Consider the following 20,282-nt stretch of genomic DNA (forward strand, 5'->3'; position numbering starts at 1 on the left):
TTTAACACTAGCCAACCACACCTACTGCTGGGTCAGAAACATCTAAACATGTTTGTGGTGGTGTTTAACACTAGCCAACCACACCTACTGCTGGGTCAGAAACATCTAAACATGTTTGTGGTGGAGTTTAACACTAGCCAACCACACCTACTGCTGGGTCAGAAACATCTAAACATGTTTGTGGTGGTGTTTAACACTAGCCAACCACACCTATTGCTGGGTGAGAAACATCTAAACATGTTTGTGGTGGTGTTTAACACTAGCCAACCACACCTATTGCTGGGTCAGAAACATCTAAACATGTTTGTGGTGGTGTTTAACACTAGCCAACCACACCTACTGCTGGGTCAGAAACATCTAAACATGTTTGTGGTGGTGTTTAACACTAGCCAACCACACCTACTGCTGGGTCAGAAACATCTAAACATGTTTGTGGTGGTGTTTAACACTAGCCAACCACACCTACTGCTGGGTCAGAAACATCTAAACATGTTTGTGGTGGTGTTTAACACTAGCCAACCACACCTATTGCTGGGTCAGAAACATCTAAACATGAACGCATCTCTCCTGTCCTATTCATGCTCTTTTAGGCTCCGGTGTGAAGTCCCGCCAAGGGACAGATTTATGATTAGCTTCCCCTCCCCCAATCCTAACATAAACCACTAAGGGGTAAATGCAAAACTGACCCAAGCACAGCAACCTCTACTTCACTGATTACTGAGCATTGCCCTGAGAAGATGAAATACCCTGGACAATTCAAACTCTGTCTTATCTGCTTGTAAGCATTTATGAGTCTTATCTCTCAAATGTATTTGTAAGACACTGAAATTAGCCACATTTTGCAGAGTCCATCCTTATATGTCTATTTCATATAAACTCTGTGCAAAATCGTTTCAAAACTATGTTTAAGCTGAGGAAATATCGATATCAAGATATTGCTGTAGAGTTTAGCCTGGTGGAACCAGCCTGATCGCTGCATTCACCTTTGGTTTCAATGATGAATGCCACTTGGGCTCCCAAGTGGCGCAGTGGTTTAAGGCACTACAGACAACCTGGTTCGAATCCAGACTATCACAACCGGCCGTGACTGGGAGTCCCATAGCCACTGGAAGTTTGGCCGGTGTAGGCCGTCATTGTAAATACGAATTTGTTCTTAACTGACTTGCCGAGTTAAATAAAGGTTAAATAGATTTTTTATATTTTCTTTATGCAGAGATCAGGCTGGTTCCATCAGGCTAGCAGAGTTGATGTTAATCGCAATACAAGAAAGGGTTACCAAATGTTTACAGGCTGTGCTTATGACGAGCTGTTGAGCAAAAGGTGACTTACTGGGGTCCTGCTGGCCTTGAGGCTGCCATGTTTGATAAGTAGTCCCCCATCCTCCTGTCATGAAGGTCTGGGCTCCACTGCCACAACTTATCAAGACAGAAAGCAGAAAGAGCTACAGCAACACAAAAAAAATGCATATAGGTACAACCGACAGGGGCGAACAGAAAGTCTGACTTACTTTTGATGAGTTGCAGGGCCTTGAGTGAAAGGGCTAAATCCAAAATTATTGTTGCTCACTATTCCTGAACCCTGAAAAAAAACCCGATACATTCAACACTGTTAACCAGAGTAAATAACACCAGGTTGAATAAGTTGAAATCACGGCAGTATTTATTTAGTCGACTAACAGTTAATAATTAAAACGTTTAGAAATGTTTAACAATTTGCCTAGGTAGTCCTGTTGACTTATCACTAGAACTGCCAGGCCTTTCAGCCTATAAGTATCTGCTAGAGAATGTTAGCATACGCCTGGCATCGATGGACCTCCCACTCTAACAGGCTAATAAACAAATGACATATACAGTGCATTCCGGCAAGTATTTAGACCCCTTGACTTTTTGTGATGTTACAGCCTTATTCAAAAATGGATTTATTTAGTATATATATATATATATATATATATATATATATTTTTTTTTAAATATGTAAATACTTAATCTACACACGATACCCCATAATGACAAAGCGAAAACAGGTTTTTCTTTCCTTCTTTACATAAGTATTCAGAGCGTTGCTACGAGACTCTAAATTGAGCTCTAGTCAGTAAAGAGGGAAAGATGAACGGAGCAAAGTACAGAGACATCCTTGATGAAGCTCAAGACCTCAGACTGGGGTGAAAGTTAACCTTCCAACAGGACAATGATCCTAAGCACACAGCAATGCAGGAGTGGCTTCGGGACAAGTCTCTGAATGTCCTTGAATGGCCAAGCTAGAGCCCGGACTTAAACCTAATCGAATATCTCTGGAGAGACATTTACATTTACATTTAAGTCATTTAGCAGACGCTCTTATCCAGAGCGACTTACAACACCTGAAAATAGCTGTGCAGCGACGCTCCACATCCAACCTGACAGAGCTTGTGAGGATCTGCAGAGGAGAATGAGAGAAACTCCCCAAATACAGGTGTGCCAAGCTTGTAGCGTCATACCCAAGAAGACTTGAAGTTGTAATCGCTGCTAAAAGTGCTTCAACAAAGTACTGAGTAAAGGGTCAGAATACTTATGGAAATGTGATATTTCAGTTCAGAACATTTCACAAAACTTTTTTTCTTTCTTTGTTAAACTATTTAATCCATTTTAGAATAAGGCTGTAACAAAATGTCAGGGGGTCTGAATACTTCACGAATGCACTGTATGCTTTCAGAAAAACAACAGTTTGGTTGCGTTTATGAAGGTCTTAGGTAACAGAATAAAAACATATTTTTAAATAAATTAATAGCATTTTCAGTAGTTTCTTAAAAACCAAAAACCACTAGTTCAAGAGTTAAATCCATCAAAGAAATCTGTTCTAATTTAGTTAGTGCAGGTCTAAAGAAACATTGTGGAAATAAGAACATTTATATTTTAATCAGATTACTAGTCTTTGCTTAGTGGCCTGAGAAACCCTGTCGCGCAAGTGCTGAACGCATGGACAGTGCTATTATTCAAAAGTGATGTTTGTAAATAGAGCTGCACCTCTAGAATATTGAGAGTTATTTGTAGTAGTAGAATCTGCAAAATATGCTCTTTCTGATAGGTTTAACCTGCATGAGACTCTTGAGGAGGATTTGATAAAGGAGTTGCTCCTTTCCCTGCCTCTGTCAATTCCAAGCTGCACCCATCTCGTCATGTACAATCTGGCAACTGATAATATTGTCACTCATCAGACTATTGCCAATTTAATCTAACTCTTATTAAGTGTGAAATTTGTTTTGGTTTAGTTTTAAAAATGGGCCGGCTTCGCAGGCCGTCTGGCATCATTCAATCCCGTCGCTCATCAACTCGGATAGAGTCAGGGATCTGTTCTGCATCATTCTAAAGGCCTACTGTAACACGCATCATTCAATCCCGTCGCTCATCAACTCGGATAGAGTCAGGGATCTGTTCTGCATCATTCTAAAGGCCTACTGTAACACGCATCATTCAATCCCGTCGCTCATCAACTCGGATAGAGTCAGGGATCTGTTCTGCGTCATTCTAAAGGCCTACTGTACCACGCATCATTCAATCCCGTCGCTCATCAACTCGGATAGAGTCAAGGATCTGTTCTTCATCATTCTAAAGGCCAACTGTAACACGCATCATTCAATCCCGTCACTCATCAACTCGGATAGAGTCAGGGATCTGTTCTGCATCATTCTGAAGGCCTACTGTACCACGCATCATTCAATCCCGTCGCTCATCAACTCGGATAGAGTCAGGGATCTGTTCTGCATCATTCTAAAGGCCAACTGTAACACGCATCATTCAATCCCGTCGCTCATCAACTCGGATAGAGTCAGGGATCTGTTCTGCATCATTCTAAAGGCCAACTGTAACACGCATCATTCAATCCCGTCGCTCATCAACTCGGATAGAGTCAGGGATCTGTTCTGCATCATTCTAAAGGCCTACTGTAACACGCATCATTCAATCCCGTCGCTCATCAACTCGGATAGAGTCAGGGATCTGTTCTGCATCATTCTAAAGGCCAACTGTAACACGCATCATTCAATCCCGTCGCTCATCAACTCGGATAGAGTCAGGTATCTGTTCTGCATCATTCTAAAGGCCAACTGTAACATGCATCATTCAATCCCGTCGCTCATCAACTCAGATAGAGTCAGGGATCTGTTCTGCATCATTCTAAAGGCCAACTGTATCATGCATCATTCAATCCCGTCGCTCATCAACTCAGATAGAGTCAGGGATCTGTTCTGCATCATTCTAAAGGCCTACTGTAACACGCATCATTCAATCCCGTCGCTCATCAACTCGGATAGAGTCAGGGATCTGTTCTGCATCATTCTAAAGACCTACTGTAACACGCATCATTCAATCCCGTCGCTCATCAACTCGGATAGAGTCAGGGATCTGTTCTTCATCATTCTAAAGGCCTACTGTAACACGCATCATTCAATCCCGTCGCTCATCAACTCGGATAGAGTCAGGGATCTGTTCTGCATCATTCTAAAGGCCTACTGTAACACGCATCATTCAATCCCGTCGCTCATCAACTCAGATAGTCAGGGATCTGTTCTGCATCATTCTGAAGGCTGTACCATGTTTCCCTTACAATATACTTGATTAGTACTAGAGGTATAGTAAGTACAGTCTAGTAACGTCTTCATACAGAGAATGTTATCAACCCGCAAGGCACGGAGACAGATTATTTGTTATAAACACGAGTGCCAACGCTGATAAACAGGCATAACACAAATTTAAAGAATTAATTGCATAAAGAAATATTTGTGAAAATATATTTTCAGGACAAGATATGAAAACAAGTAATTTATTGGTTGTATCAGACACTGTATTGAGCCTTTACGCATTCATTAATTCAGTGAGGAGAGAAATACGTACAAAATCAAACGCCCGTGGCCAGTGGCCTACGGCAGATGTAGTGTTAAAGGCACTTGTGTTTGGGGGAACTTTTTCCAACAACTACTTACTCCGATCTTGTCATCGATGAGCTGGCGTGCTAGTTCCATCTGTTGCGGGGTGCCTCTGATGGAGAAGATGCGGACATTGGGGTCGGTGTTGTGAGGGGGGTTCCTCTGCAGCTCCACGTGGGCTCCAGACTGCTGGTTGATGCTCTTGATGGTATCTCCGCCTGGACAGACAGCACATCACATCACATCACATGAGACTATGCACGGCTGGGAATAACACATCCTTGGTCATTCTTTGACAGCGCCCTTGTCGTTTGTGTGCAATAGTGTTGGGCCGATATATGATATCGAGTATCGTCAAAATTTGACCTAGACAATATATGGTTGAGATATCGTAATGTGCAAGACGATTCTCTACTTGAAGTTTGTAAATGAAAACAGTGCAGTTCTCTCAGTTGGGCTGTATCAATATGTTACAAATTAAGCCTACATTCATTAACTAGTTCTTATTTTATTGCTTTGAGAGTATTTTTCATGAAAAGCAACCATAATATCATAAATAAGCACAAAAATAGCAGTGTATTATTTAGTCATTAAAGGAAAATACCACTCCCCGTTTTTTGGTATTTGTTTCATTAGTCCACTGTTGATACAGTCACAGAAATGTTTTGCAAATACAGAAAGTTTCACAGTATGACGTGTTTTGCAAACTTGATTGCAATATGTCGTCATCTCACTGCAGAGCTGTAACGATCTGACACTTTGGCTTTGGATAAAGGCAAGTATAAACGTATGCTAGTTGTAGTCTAAACATTCTGGGCAATATGTCGTCATCTCACTGGCTTCTTCTCTAGCGAGCTCTCGCTATTGCTGATCACCGTTCTCAAAACTTGTCATTGCACATCTCACACTAAATCAAATCAAATTTATTTATATAGCCCTTCTTCAACTGATATCTCAAAGTGCTGTACAGAAACCCAGCCAAAAACCCCAAACAGCAAGCACTGCAGGTGTAGAAGCACGGTGGTCAGCAATAGCGAGAGCTCGCTAGAGAAGAAGCCAGTGAGATGGTGGGAAAAACTCCCTAGAAAGGCCAGAACCTAGGAAGAAATCTAGAAAGGAACCAGGCTGAGGGGTGGCCAGTCCTCTTCTGGCTGTGTCAGGTGGAGATTATAACAGAACACGGCCAAGATGTTCAAATGTCCATAGATGACCAGCAGGGTTATATAATAATAATAACAGTGGTTGAAGAGGGTGCAACAGGTCAGCACCTCACGAGTAAATGTCAATTGGCTTTTTTTCATAGCCGATCATTCAGAGTATCTCTACCGCTCCTGCTGTCTCTAGAGAGTTGAAAACAGCAGGTCTGGGACAGGTAGCACGTCCGGTGAACAGGTCAGGGTTCCATAGCCGCAGGCAGAACAGTTGAAACACTACATGAGCTATGCAGATTTTTGAAAATATCGGGACATCTGGGATGGCTCAAAGACAGGATAGGTAGCCCTCAGATCTAGACTCGCATTAAACAATCGTTGGTGACGGCCGCGCACCCCAAGTAGGCAACGGCATGGTGATTTTGTATAGAGTATGAACTGGGAAAAAAAGCAACCAATAACATTTCTAACAAAAAATATAAAATATAGTAAGAAACCTTTTCCTAGTTGGTTAAAATCATATGATGCACACCAGATGATAACATTAGGATCATGTCATGGGAAACACTTATCTATTCTACACTTTCTATCATTTAAACTACAAAACATAGACTCCTGACGTTTTCACATACTGTATGTTGACATTGCAGTGGTGCTGGAGATAAATTTGATGTAATATCATTAATTTGATCAACTAGTCCTTCACATGCATTCAATACATAAACACGGTGCATTTCTAATATTATGAATCAATGGCCGAGAGGTCTGGCGTTTAACAAAATACACTGAGGTGTAAGGGAATGTCCACAGCTTTCCCATAATTTGCAAATAAATTCATTAAAAATCTTACAATGTGATTTTCTGGATTTTTTTCTCTCATTGTCTGCCATAGTTGAAGTGTACCTATGATGAAAATTACAGGCCTCATCTTTTTAAGTGGGAGAACTTGCACAATTGGCAGCTGACTAAATACTTTTTTGCCCCACTGTAAGTGTTAAAAATGTATAACCACATCAGGGGTTATAAAATGTGGTATAACTGTGACACAACCACCAATGTCAAATGTGACATAACGCACTGTTAAATATGACAAACCTGTGCTTTATAAATCCTATTAAATTGAGGCTTAACAAAGCATATAACCCTGTCATGCCTCTTGGTAGAGCATTGCAATGCCAGGATATTGGGTTTGATACCTGTGATCACCCAGGTATGGCCTTTTAAAATATGTTAATATTTTTTGCCTACTTTTTTCCCCAAGTTCAGTTTTCCAGGTTTCGGCTTTCCCAAATTTCAACAAACCCTGGTCTATACAGTATGTCACAGAAAACCTAAAGTGACTGATCCAAGTCAGCCAGAACCAACCCATTTGACATTTTACTCTTACAAGCTTTTCAGATTTCAACATATTAACATTTGTATGCCTTACACCTTAGATCAGTGTTACCCAACTCTGGCTCTAGAGTACCCCTAACATCACATATTTTTGCTGTATCCTCGGACAACAACAAAAAACTGACAGGCGACCACTACTGCAGGTCAAATGTGAAGTTTTGCAAGGGACAGGTCATAGATTCTATTAAGGGCCATGGTAACAGGAGACATATGGTCTAGGGTTTGGAAGAAGCTAATCACAGTCATTGTTTTGAAATCTTTTTCGGCTGGGTAAAAGTTACACAATTTAACTATTTTCCAAGTAATGCTTCTCTGTCATTGGATAATCTTATTTTTCGGGAAAAGTAGACACCAGACAGACTTAGTGTGTAAATCTTAATGCGGAACTTATAAAATTGTTAATTGCAGTTTAATTTCTCGTCAGGCACACCCAGGTATAGTATGGTTTTCCCAAAACAAACCAAAACCTTGGTTGCTAAGAAAATTTACAACAAAACAGACCTTCTAAACGCAACAAAAAAAGAAACGCCCATTTTCAGGACACTGTCTTTCAAAGATAATTAGTACAAATCTAAATAACTTCACAGATCTTCATTGTAAAGGGTTCAAACACTGTTTCCCATGCTTGTTCAATGAACCATAAACAATTAATGAATATGTACCTGTGGAACGGTCGTTAAGACACAAAGAGCTTAGCGACGGTAGGCAATTAAGGTCACAGTTATGAAAACTTAGGACACTAAAGAGGCCTTTCTACTGACCCTGAAAAACATGGACCAGGAAAGCACAATCCCTCCATCAGTGCTCAGACTGTCCGCAATAGGCTGAGAGGCTGGACTGAGGGCTTGAAGGCCTGTTGTAAGGCAGATCCTCACCGGCAACAACATTGCCTATGGCACAAACCCACCGTCGCTGGACCAGACAGGACTGGCAAAAAGTGCTCTTCACCAGTGCAGTTTTGTCTCACCAGGGGTGATGGTCGGTTTCGCATTTATCGTAGAAGGAATGAGCATTACACTGAGGCCTGTGCTCTGGAGCGGGATCGATTTGGAGGTTGAGGGTCCATCATGGTCTGGGGTGGTGTGTCACAGCATCATCTGACTGAGCTTGTTGTCATTGCAGGCAAACTCAACACTGTGTGTTACAGGGAAGACCTCCTCCCTCATGTGGTACCCTTCCTACAGGTTCATCCTGACATGACCCTCCAGCATGATAATGCTACCAGCCATACTGCTCGTTCTGTGCATGATTTCCTGCAAGACAGGAATGTCAGTGTTCTAACAGAGCCAGCAAAGAGCCTGGATCTCAATCCGATTCAGCATGTCTGTGACCTGTTGGATCGGAGGGTGAGGGCTAGGGCCATTCCCCCCAGAAATGTCTGGGAACTTGCAAGTGCCTTGGTGGAAGAGTGGGGTAACATCTCACTGCAAGAAGTGGCAAATCTGGTGCAGTCCATGAGATGTACTGCAGTACTTAACGCAGCTGGTGGCCACACCAGATACTGACTGTTACTTTAGATTTTGACCCCCCCTTTGTTCAGGGACACATTATTCCATTTATGTTAGTCACATGTCTGTGGAACTTGTTCAGTTAATGTCTCATTTGTTGAATAAAGTTATGTTCATACAAATATTTACACATGTTAAGTTGGCAGAATAAACAGAGGACGTTTCTTTTTTTGCTGAGTATAGTTGGACCTGGCAGAGTGTGTGCTGAAAAGATGCGAGGACAAGACAGTAGTGTACAGGGACCCGCTCTCCCATGTACAACTTCCAAGACGACCACCCAAGAACATAGCCAGTTTTCCAAGACCAGACATAGCGGAGATTGTAGCTGCAAACCGATCCCGATTCCTGCCCCTTACAATTGTAGCTGGAAAAGGAGAAAACTAACGTTCCCACTCCATAATCACAGCCATCACACAAATGCTAATCAAAACCAGTTCAGGCCAACTAGAACTTATTTCTTGATGTACAGAATAGTAGCAAACTACTCAAGTCAGTATCGCAAATTTCAAAACATTTTGTGAAATGCCTTTCTTGCAACCTCTTATCAATATCAACGTAGTACTATAAAATAAAGGTAGATCAAAAACACAACAAAGATAAATAAGAACATGAGAAATTAGGTAAGCTATATACAGGGTGAGTGGCAGGCTTACAATGATGGCAAAAAACAACATTTGAGAGTGCGCTGACCCTGGTGTTAGAGGGGTACGCAGCTGGAGGTTGAATGTTTGAAGGGATACGGCACAATAAAAGTTTGGGAACCACTGCTGTAGAGAATCCCCTCGGTACCCTCTCTTTGACCCTGAAAGTAAGTGAGAGTTTGTCACAATGTCTGGAACTCTCTTAGAAGGCTCCCTAGTAACCTCCCTAACAACAGAGGTGTGAATTGCCCTCCCCTGCAAGACAATCATTAGGCTCTGGTTGGGTGATGGTAAACTACTTGATGCAGCCTGATAATCACAAATGTCTGGAACTCTCCTAGAAGGCTCCATAGTAACCTCCCTAACAACAGAGGTGTGAATTGCCCTCTCCTGCAAGACAATCGTTAGGCTCTGGTTGGGTGATGGTAAACTACTTGATGCAGCCTGATAATCAAAATGTCTGGAACTCTCCTAGAAGGCTCCATAGTAACCTCCCTAACAACAGAGGTGTCAATTGCCCTCTTCGTTAGGCTCTGGTTGGGTGATGGTAAACTACTTGATGCAGCCTGATAATCACAATGTCTGGAACTCTCCTAGAAGGCTCCCTAGTAGTAACCTCCCTAACAACAGAGGTGTGAATTGCCCTCTCCTGCAAGACAATCATTAGGCTCTGGTTGGGTGATGGTAAACTACTTGATGCAGCCTGATAATCACAAAGGTCTCCCTAACTCCGAGGGTCAGAGAGATGGTCCAGAGGGAATTTTCTACAGATACTGTCAATATATTATTGCGGATTTCATCTGTGAAATAAAAGTCATACATGTTCTTCATTTCTCAATTGTAAATGTTAAAAGTCTACAATGCATCATTATCCCTCAAAACAATTGGAAGTGATAATACTGTTTCTGGTCTTGTTATACATCCATAGCACAGGTGTCAATTGGGATTTTTCAACGCTATGTGTTGCATGTATAGTACAGACTATTTGATCTTGTACACATTGGCAACTAAAAGTACAATTGCAGTATAAAAGCAAAACATATATAATGAGAAAGAGAGATATAGAAACTAACAGAAGGGAAAGGTGATGAGCCATGGATGGAAGGTTGTTCAAAGGATTCTGATGGCGTCATCTGCCTTCTTGAATCCAGCATAGACATCAGTGGGGGAGGGGTAGTTGTTGCTCTTTAAGCCTCAAGTCTATATTGCCAAGAAAACAAATGGTAGAAAAAAAGTCAGCTCGCTGTGTGAAAGCAGAATAACACTAGGTAGGCCCACATATGTGACTCGTTTCAGGAAACTAGGCATATGTCGTAAGTCACTACTTCACAGGAGAGCCATTTGAAAGTTTCTTTGCATCAAATATGCATTTTTTGGGCAGAAATGCCTTCTGGAAGATGTGAACTTTCATGTGCCTTAATAACAAACTTGCAAATACACATACAATTGTTAAATTAGCCACGGAAAAATAATTTGGTTTAAAGTAATAAAGTTGGTTTAGCCACGGAAAAAGCCAGCAACCTTCCCACTAGCAATGATTGGCTGAGATAATGAGTGGGCAGGACATGCCGAGAAATGAGATCAGATTGGTCTGCCATATAGAAGGCTTCTGTCTATTTGAGCTGGTCAGTCTGTGTAGGTAATCCTGTCCAACGCAGATTTGAAATAAAATGTATTGTGTAATGGAGCTGCATAAGTGTTGACTCCAAAAAGTGGAGTATGATCGCTAAAGAGGTGAAGAAAACACCAGTCTCTGGATTACATCTTCAAACTATGGGCAAACATGGCATGGCATCCGTGACAGGGAGACGTGTCCATCACGCATGATGCAGTATACGGTAAGATAATGTAGCTAGCTAGACTTTCAGATATTACACATTTCTAATTTTGAAAGAAAGTGGTTTAATTTCAAGCTAAAGTGTACTGTTAGCTAGCTAGCTAACTTTAGCTGACTGGCTCCCTAGATAACGTTACGCGTTTGATATTCTTCGTATCCAAGAGCCGTTTGCATGGCTAGTTAGAGCCTAATGTTAGCTAGCTACATTGAACCTGGTTGAACCTACTACCCAGCAGATTCATGCAGGGTAGTAATGACATGATTTGATTTAGCGACCCGTCTTAACAAGACTCCGCTATGCAAGTAACCATTTTGGGTGCATTCGTAAATTCAGTCCGAGTATGCCAGAACGCAGAATAACTGATGAATTTTCAAACGCATAACGCTCGTTGAATATAACCGGCGTCAGTAAACGTCGGCAAACAAGCGTAACAAAATTGTTGCCAGCAGAGCTGGTTAGACTGTTCTCGTGTTATCCAGAGGTAAACAAATCATCGGCCAGAGCGTCAAGTGTGCGCTCTGAACGATCCGAGAGCAAAACGAGATGGGTGGGGCTAAAGCTTAAGAGGGTGTGAACGATGCTGAATTTCAGGCTTCAAACACTTTTTGTATCCAAATCCGGCTTTAAACTTCTTCACAACAGTATCTCGGACCTGCCTGGTGTGTTCCTTGTTCTTCATGTTGCTCTCTGCGCTTTTAACGGACCTCTGAGACTATCACAGTGCAGGTGCATTTATACGGAGACTTGATTACACACAGGTGGATTGTATTTATCATCATTAGTCATTTAGGTCAACATTGGATCATTCAGAGATCCTCACTGAACTTCTGGAGAGAGTTTGCTGCACTGAAAGTAAAGGGGCTGAATAATTTTGCACGCCCAATTTTTCAGTTTTTGATTGTTAAAAAAGTTTGAAATATCCAATAAATGTCGTTCCACTTCATGATTGTGTCCCACTTGTTGTTGATTCTTCACAAAAAAATACAGTTTTATATCTTTATGTTTGAAGCCTGAAATGTGGCAAAAGGTCGCAAAGTTCAAGGGGGCCGAATAATTTCGCAAGGCACTGTAGGTGTAGACAAAGAAGAGCCCTTCACTAGGTACTAAAACATTCAAAGGGCATTTTCTCAAAGGTGAATTTTTTTTTTTTTTTTTGATCAACTTTCAAAGCAGAATTACATTCCCAATGTTCCTAAACTACAGTGTATGATATACCATTTTGTAGCTCTGAGTCTCTACTTTTATACAATGTAAAAATTAAAAATAAAAAATTCAATACATAAGACCGATTTGAATCAGTCACATATTTGACACAGCCAATGAATACTGTAACGCTGGGAAGTCTATGTATAAAATAATAAACTACCACTACTTACTTTAGTGACAGCTGGCCATTATTAGGTCCCTCAGGCCAGGGTCTCTTCTTCCAGTTTATTTTTGGCACATGGAAAAGAAGTTTCTACATCGGCTGGGTTTATGAGAGCTGGAAAATCATTGTAACTGGTTACACAAAGTAGGCGGGGCTCTCAGATCAACGTCTCGTTGCCAGACAATTCTAGGTTCTTCACAGGTGGCATAAGTAGGTCCCACTCCGTGCAGCAAAGACACTTGTCTTCAGTGGGCTTTGAGCACTGGTACACCACCAATTTCCAGATGTCTCGAGTTGGGACATCTGCCTGAGCCGTTGCCTGCTCCGTTTCTCTCTCTCATTTCTCTGTAATCTTCCATCTGTTGAAGTTCCTTGTCTGTGTATTTCATTTCAAGTAAATAGGGCACGTCTGCAAATTCTAGCATTTCCTCCTCATGTGATTGTGTGATTGTATAGTGTGATTGTATACATTTTTTTTATACATTTCATATTGAAGGTAATACATTTTTTGTCCTCTATGAACTTAATTGGGATTTCCTCAAGGCCCCATTGTGACATCACTTCGATTCACTGTAAATGCAATAATGCAACTATTGACACAGATCAGCTACTTTGACCACTTTGCAGCAACTTAGACAAAAGGTTAGTGTTTACACCGTCGTCTGCTACTCAAATCTGCTGTTTGAACAAAAAAAAACTATATTCTGATGAAAAGTTATAGCTGTTTTAGTAACTGAATCAACATTTTCTGTAACTTGACTCAAGGCTGTAATTGCTGCCAAAGGTGCTTCAACAAAGTACTGAGTAAAGGGTCTGTAATACATTAAAAAACATGTTTTGCCTGTTTTTGCTTTGTGGTATTATGTGTAGATTGATGAGAAGAAAACAATTTAATCAATTATCGAATAAGGCAGTAACGTAATAAAATGTGGAAAAAGTCAAGAGGTCTGAATACTTTCCGAACCACACCAACTCTCACATGTTCACACTATCCAAACGTATTATTACTTTTTAAATCCTTTATCAACATATACAATTTGCATAGTATAACTCAGGCTATCCTAACTTAAATTGATTTAAACACGTATCAACTGTAACTATTGATGGGTTCTGAGTTCTAAAATTGAAAATATGAAGTATCCTTATGTCACCGAGGGAGAGAGGGGAATGTAGAATATTTACATTCTGTCAGAATATGGTACGCCTGACGTATCCATTATAACAAGCTACAATTAGGAAAGACTGATCTCTGGTGGACAAACCAGAAACGTTCTGTCGACAATCTACCCAGCAGATGAGCCGGCGACCACAGAGAGAGCCAACAAAGGCATACACTTGTAACAATGGACCAAAACAAGAGACCAGTTACAGACCGCAATCACTCAACTACTAACCACACCCACACCACTACTAACCACACCCACACCACTACTGACCACACCCAGACCACAACCACTGAGCAGAACCATAAATATTTACCACACAACTACAGACCACAACCACACAACAATGGCCCAAAACTAGAGACCAGTTACTGACCACAATCACTCAACTATTGACCACAACTAATGCACACAATTCCTGATGACAACCACTGACCAACACAACAACTACTAACCACGTAATTACTGAATCACACAGCTACTGAATCACACAACTACTGACCACAACCACTTGACTGGGGGAGACGTCTTCATAGCTCGACAAATTCCTTAGATTTGTGTATCTGTTTCAGACCGAACAGCCAACACTAAGATTTTGAATGCATCCCCAGTCTGGACGACCTGGAATGACACAGAACACTTCTAATGCTCACTAGCTTCGTCCTTCTCAGGATCATGCTCCGTGCTCTAAATAACTCAACTGGCAAGTTTGCCTGTCTGTAAAAAGAGGGGCAATCTGTACACCTCTGATTGGATAGAGCGAAGCTTTCTCCGTTCACTTGATTCATATTTCACCCGATCACTTCGTTCAGTTTTCACATGCAACAACTGTAGTTTAGACCACAACAACTAACAACTGTTCTAGGTAGATCCAACAAGGGTTATATTGCCTCCTTCATATATGGCACCCCTAAAGGTTCTGTACATACACTGAACAAAAATATGAACGCAACATGTAAAGTGATGGTCCCATGTTTCATGAGCTGAAGTAAAAGATCCCAGAAATGTTCATTATGCACAAAAAATGTATTTAGCAAAACTATAGACCACAACAACTGAACCACACACCTACTTGCCAAAACAACTGACAACTACTGACCACAACTACTGAACACACTTACTTACCAAAACTACTGACTACAACAACAAAAAATTACTGACCACTCAACTACCATGAACTACTGCTACTCACCACTACTGACTAGGGATGGGCATTTGAAATTATTTCACTATTAGAATAATAAAACAAATTAAAAACAGATTCCACAAAATAATTTTAAAGAACTTTAGCAAGCCCCACAACTTCCCTTGTAAAGTTACCAACTAGTTAATATTATTATTAGGTGTGCTTGCTGAAGTCAAAGCACAACTCTAGATTTCTTACATACTCTTCATGTTATTATTATTTGGTTTCTTTAGCCCGTTCTAGAGCTTCAATTATTTAAGCTATTAACAAAAAAACAACTTCCAAATGTCCAGACTGCTCCAACTCGGATTGCTTGAGTAGATACTTCAAGGCATTTATACTTTTTGAACTATAAAAATATTTAAATGAACTCCCAAAGCATTTCAAATTGCGATATTTTCTTTACAAAAATGTATATTTCCTAGTTGTCAGGATCACATCCAAATGTAGGGGAATGTATATGATTAAATATGAAACTATTTGTGAGAAGATGAAATGTGATGTTAGTCGTCTAAATGAGAAAATGTTTTTTTCATGTAAAGTTAATCCAGTCAGTGGCCATTCCCCCGTGAGTACAGACAATATACCCAAACGTCATGGAAAGCCCCTTTCCACAGAGTTCTCGCTTAGTTGACTAAACGCTGTAGTGAACTACCTTTGTCGTAATGACGCCCTAGCTAAGGCGCTAACTACAAAATAATAGCAAAGACAGTATTAAGATAGGCTAAAACTGCTACTCCAATAGATATCCCCGATCACACTTGAGGGCGCTGTCATGGCGACGTTGGCTAACTCATGCGTAGAAACAAGTAAATCGGGTCTAATGGTTGTCTCTGGCCGAAATGAACATGTGCAGGCTGTCAAATCAAAGGGCATTCCTTCGAACTAAAGTTGTTTTTGACAAAAATGAAAAAGTGTCAGTTTGTCACGTTGACAAGGTTGAAGTAATAACATGCTTAGAACTACTTAAGGAAAATAGTTCTAGGACAACGGGGGCTGTAGAGAGAAATGTGGTGGTGTTTTTGTCTTACAGTAACGTTATACTATGCTGTTATGTAGAATACTATCATTATGTGATCTTGAAGACATTGATACAACTTTGATCTAACTTTATTAAATGAACACCATTCGCATGAGTCGTCTGTTCTCTACGCGCCCGCTGTCAACTGACCCAAAACACAACTACACCCCCCTCCTCGCGGCAAGCAAACTCACTAAATGGTCAGGCAATAGAGTGAGCATGAATAGCAAATAAGCAAATTTGACAGTCATTCCCTCATTCATGTCTATCGGGCTGTTATTTTGAGACCGAAACAATTTGTCACATTACCTTACATGCATTGTCCCTCTCATTAGACACTTTACATACAATGCCACTTTTAAAAGCCATATACACATGAGTGCAGGAGGAGGTGGGGAGAGGGGAGACTGGCCACCCAGCTGCTTCTGGCATAGACTTCCTATGGGATTGACGCACGTTGAGAAAGTGGTCTGGGAGTGGTCTGAGTGGAGCGGGGAAAACTGAAAACAAGCTGTTATTGGCAGAGAGGTTTGGAAGGCATTCTGATTGCTCTTAGCTAATTTACCACCTGGTGATGTCACCAGGCAGGCCAAAACTCCACCCCAACAAAACAGTCAGAAACTTCAGGCGGTCCTTTCAAACAACTCTTATCAAAAGTTTTTGACTGCACTGGCCCTTTAAATGCAACAAAAAACTGTAGGCTTCAGACAAACATAAATATTGCTTAGGCATACATGTGCAGAAAACACAAGCGATAATTACAGCATCTGGCTAAAATATGAGAAAAGTTGTGTAAATACACAATCCATATTTTCTATAATGGTTCGATACAGTTGTGTTTGTAGCTCCGAGGTTCTACGCTGCCCTAGACTGCTTTGAACACTGAGGGACCGAGTTGCAGTACCTTTGCCGATCACCAGACCACACTTGTCAGCGGGTATTGTGTAGGTGACCTCCTGCAGTCCCCCTGGAGAGCCCATACCCCAGTCCCCGCGGCCTCGTCCCCTTCCTCTTGGTCCTCCAGAGCCCCCAAAGCCATCGCGCTCCTGCTCCAATCACACATAAGATAACTTTATTATCCCCATGTGGAACTTTTAATTGCAGCTCTTTTCATACATTAAAACATGTCATCAAGCGAAGACAATGGACATTAAGACAATTACAGACAATAAATACAATGAGAATATAAAAGTTAATGAGCGATTCATAATGATAAAACATTCAAACTTCTTACATACAGCAAGGAGACCCTCACCAGCTCGTACAGGTATTATACCCCGGAGCATAACCCAAGCATGGAGTGGAATTCTTTTACAATGTCCTTGTGATATATCACAGGTCAAATATTTGAAGATATCAGATAATGTATCTTATCAATCCTGTTAATTGCAAACGTGTACTTTTGCTTGAGGTCGTCTGCACTTACAAAGAACCAAATGTATGACTAATCTGTTAGCTGTATTTGACCAGGAGTAGCAGTACTTATTTGCAGATCTAAATGGTAATTGTCTTGGCCACCTGAGCGATACACGCCAGAAAACAAGCAACATGGGACGAGTCCAAAATGGCACACTATTACCTACACGGGGCACTACTTTTGACCTGAGCCTTATGGTCGCATGTCAAAAGTAGTGCACTATGTAGGGAATAGGCCGTCATTTGGGACACACACATAGGTCGAGACGCAGCATGGGGAAAAATAAATTGACTGGAAAATAAGGATCACGAGTGGTACGTGTGCTTGCTTGGTGTATGTTCTGTGCCAAGTGTGTGTTTGCTGGCGGTGGTGCGTTTGTGTGTACACTCTACTTCTAAGGAAAGTGTGTGTTCTGTGCAGTGTACATGTGTTCTTTGCTCCGAGTGTTTACTGGAGCGGTATTTGTTTGTTCTGGGTGTGTGTGTGTACCTGTGCTGTTTGGATGAGCTCATTGATGAGATGGACAGCATGCTGACACCTGTCTGGTTGGCCCATCACTTGGGCGATGCGCTCTGGGCTGATGCCATCATCTGGAAGTGGGAGTAGGAAGTAGAGTATGCACTAAGCCAACAGTGGTGACTGAAAGCAGGACTGTGTTCAGTTAGATTCAACGTTTGCATGACAGTTTGTACTGAACGGCACGTTTCCCCAAAACGGTGCACGCCATTCTTCAACAGCCTTTGAAGTACATTTGCTTCCCCTTGGTGGGTTTAGTTTATTAGGATCCCCATTAGCTACTGCACATGGAGCAGCTACTCTTCCTGGGGTCCACAACTGGTGGGTGATAAATATGAATGTGACCATTTTACATCTCAAAACTTGTGCAGCACACTACACGCTGATCACCTTCTGGGATACCATAATCAAAGCTTATCAACTGGTCGTTCAGTTTCCCATTTTGAATACGGCACACACCGACACAAAGAATCAAAGTCCTCTTTCCACATACATACTTGGTTATGGTATGATAAGAAACAGGGAAAACTGCATTCCCCCGATATAATTACATCGCTACAATGAAGAGAAACCCTCCTCCATATGACATACAGTATGTAAAAAGAAACGTTCGACACGCACCTGGTTTGAATTGGATCCTCACTCCAGAATCAGCCTGGATCTTCTTGATCATCTCGCCACTCCTGCCGATGATGATCCCCACTGCGAACCTGGGCACAGCTACCTATAGGGAGGGAAAAGGTCAGAAGCACAAGGTCAGTGAGCTCAAACATCAAGGGTGTGTTTAAAATGACACCCTAGTCAGGGGATGTGAAGTTCCCTGGACATCTGGTGCATGCACATTGCATTCTTACATCCAAAGTACTTCCGCCTAATCTTGACGCAAAGTCGTTGCGGCTGCTGCGGAAGTCTCCCTGGTCTTTGTCGCGGATGATCTCGATCACCAACTCCCGAGCTTGCTATGGAGAGAAGAAAGTGATATTCACGTGACGGTGTGTGTGTGCACCATGGCAGTCAATGGTCCCCGTCATGCAGCAGCCTGACAGTAGTTGCCCTGTATAACGTTAGTCAGGCCTCCCGTCTCACCTGGACCTTGTAGGGATCCCCAGTGATTCTCAGGGGTTTGTCCGCGCCGGTGGGCATGGGGCCATCCTGGATCATCATCATCTTCACTCCTATTCTCTCCTGACACACACAAACACACACGGTAAACACCTAGTAGAGCCCATTCCTGAAAGCCAAGACTCCCACATCCATGTCTTCTGTTTCCCTCTATGACACTCAAAAGCCATACAAGGCCAATAAGAACAGAGGGTGACATATCCACACAGAATGAAATGAATTGATATAGATCATACACAAAGATTGCTTAATCATTATGCCTGGTCTTTTCCTGAACTTTCAAATACCTTTCAATCACTTCAAAGCATACTTCCTTCAGACTGAAATTTTGCTCTGTTATTTATAACTTTGAGATGATGGCAATAAGGCCAGCATTTAATTATTATTTTTTTTAATCAAATGAATTTCCTAAAATAGACAATCAATCGGGTTGATGGTCCATGTTACACTATCTTCAGAAAATCTATTTTCGAGAGTTCAAATGACTAGACAGGAATGCAATGCATTTTGCAAAATAGCGAGGCTCTTCTGTTGCAGAGATGGTAAAAACGTTTCCTATTTTAATAGGCTTTGGAACTTGAAAAGATTAGTCTAGAGCCCTCGCTATAGGCTGCTGCTTTTAGATCTCTCTGACAGAATGAACCAAACCACCTTCTTGGGTAACCAATATTTTAAGAGACTTTGGAACTTGAAAAGATTAGTATAGAGCCCTCGCTATAGGCTGCTGCTTTTAGATCTCTCTGACAGAATGAACCAAACCACCTTCTTGGGTAGCCAATATTTTAATAGGCTTTGGAACTTGAAAAGATTAGTCTAGAGCCCCCGCTATAGGCTGCTGCTTTTAGATCTCTCTGACAGAATGAAGCAAACCACCTTCTTGGGTAGCCAATATGAACTCCATGTAAAAATTTAACTATAAAATGTGAACTTGAGAAATATTGCTTTGATAGCCTAATCATCCGTTTAGATTATATGAAGCAATTTGACTGTGTGACCTCCCAACCCTCTTCTCCAATTGGTATGGTGGCTTGCCTAGTAAGGTAGTTTCACAAAAG

At 41.5% G+C, this 20,282-nt stretch overlaps 1 protein-coding gene across 3 annotated transcripts in view; it reads right to left on the bottom strand.

Moving 5' to 3' along the window:
• Positions 1 to 20,282, bottom strand: part of LOC115102875 (far upstream element-binding protein 3-like) — a 64,230-nt gene that overhangs the window by 19,964 nt on the left and 23,984 nt on the right. For all 3 annotated transcript variants that reach the window (XM_029623290.2, XM_029623289.2, XM_029623288.2), the window contains exons 8-15: positions 19,192 to 19,290; positions 18,960 to 19,064; positions 18,727 to 18,829; positions 18,079 to 18,179; positions 17,077 to 17,218; positions 4,958 to 5,118; positions 1,508 to 1,578; positions 1,330 to 1,415 (exon numbers count right to left, since the gene is read on the bottom strand). In XM_029623290.2, coding sequence (XP_029479150.1) covers positions 1,330 to 1,415; positions 1,508 to 1,578; positions 4,958 to 5,118; positions 17,077 to 17,218; positions 18,079 to 18,179; positions 18,727 to 18,829; positions 18,960 to 19,064; positions 19,192 to 19,290 — 868 coding nt within the window. The remainder of the gene's footprint in view (positions 1 to 1,329; positions 1,416 to 1,507; positions 1,579 to 4,957; positions 5,119 to 17,076; positions 17,219 to 18,078; positions 18,180 to 18,726; positions 18,830 to 18,959; positions 19,065 to 19,191; positions 19,291 to 20,282) is intronic.

This window comes from Oncorhynchus nerka, linkage group LG20 (genome assembly GCF_034236695.1).
Source record: "Oncorhynchus nerka isolate Pitt River linkage group LG20, Oner_Uvic_2.0, whole genome shotgun sequence".
Taxonomy (NCBI): domain Eukaryota; kingdom Metazoa; phylum Chordata; class Actinopteri; order Salmoniformes; family Salmonidae; genus Oncorhynchus; species Oncorhynchus nerka.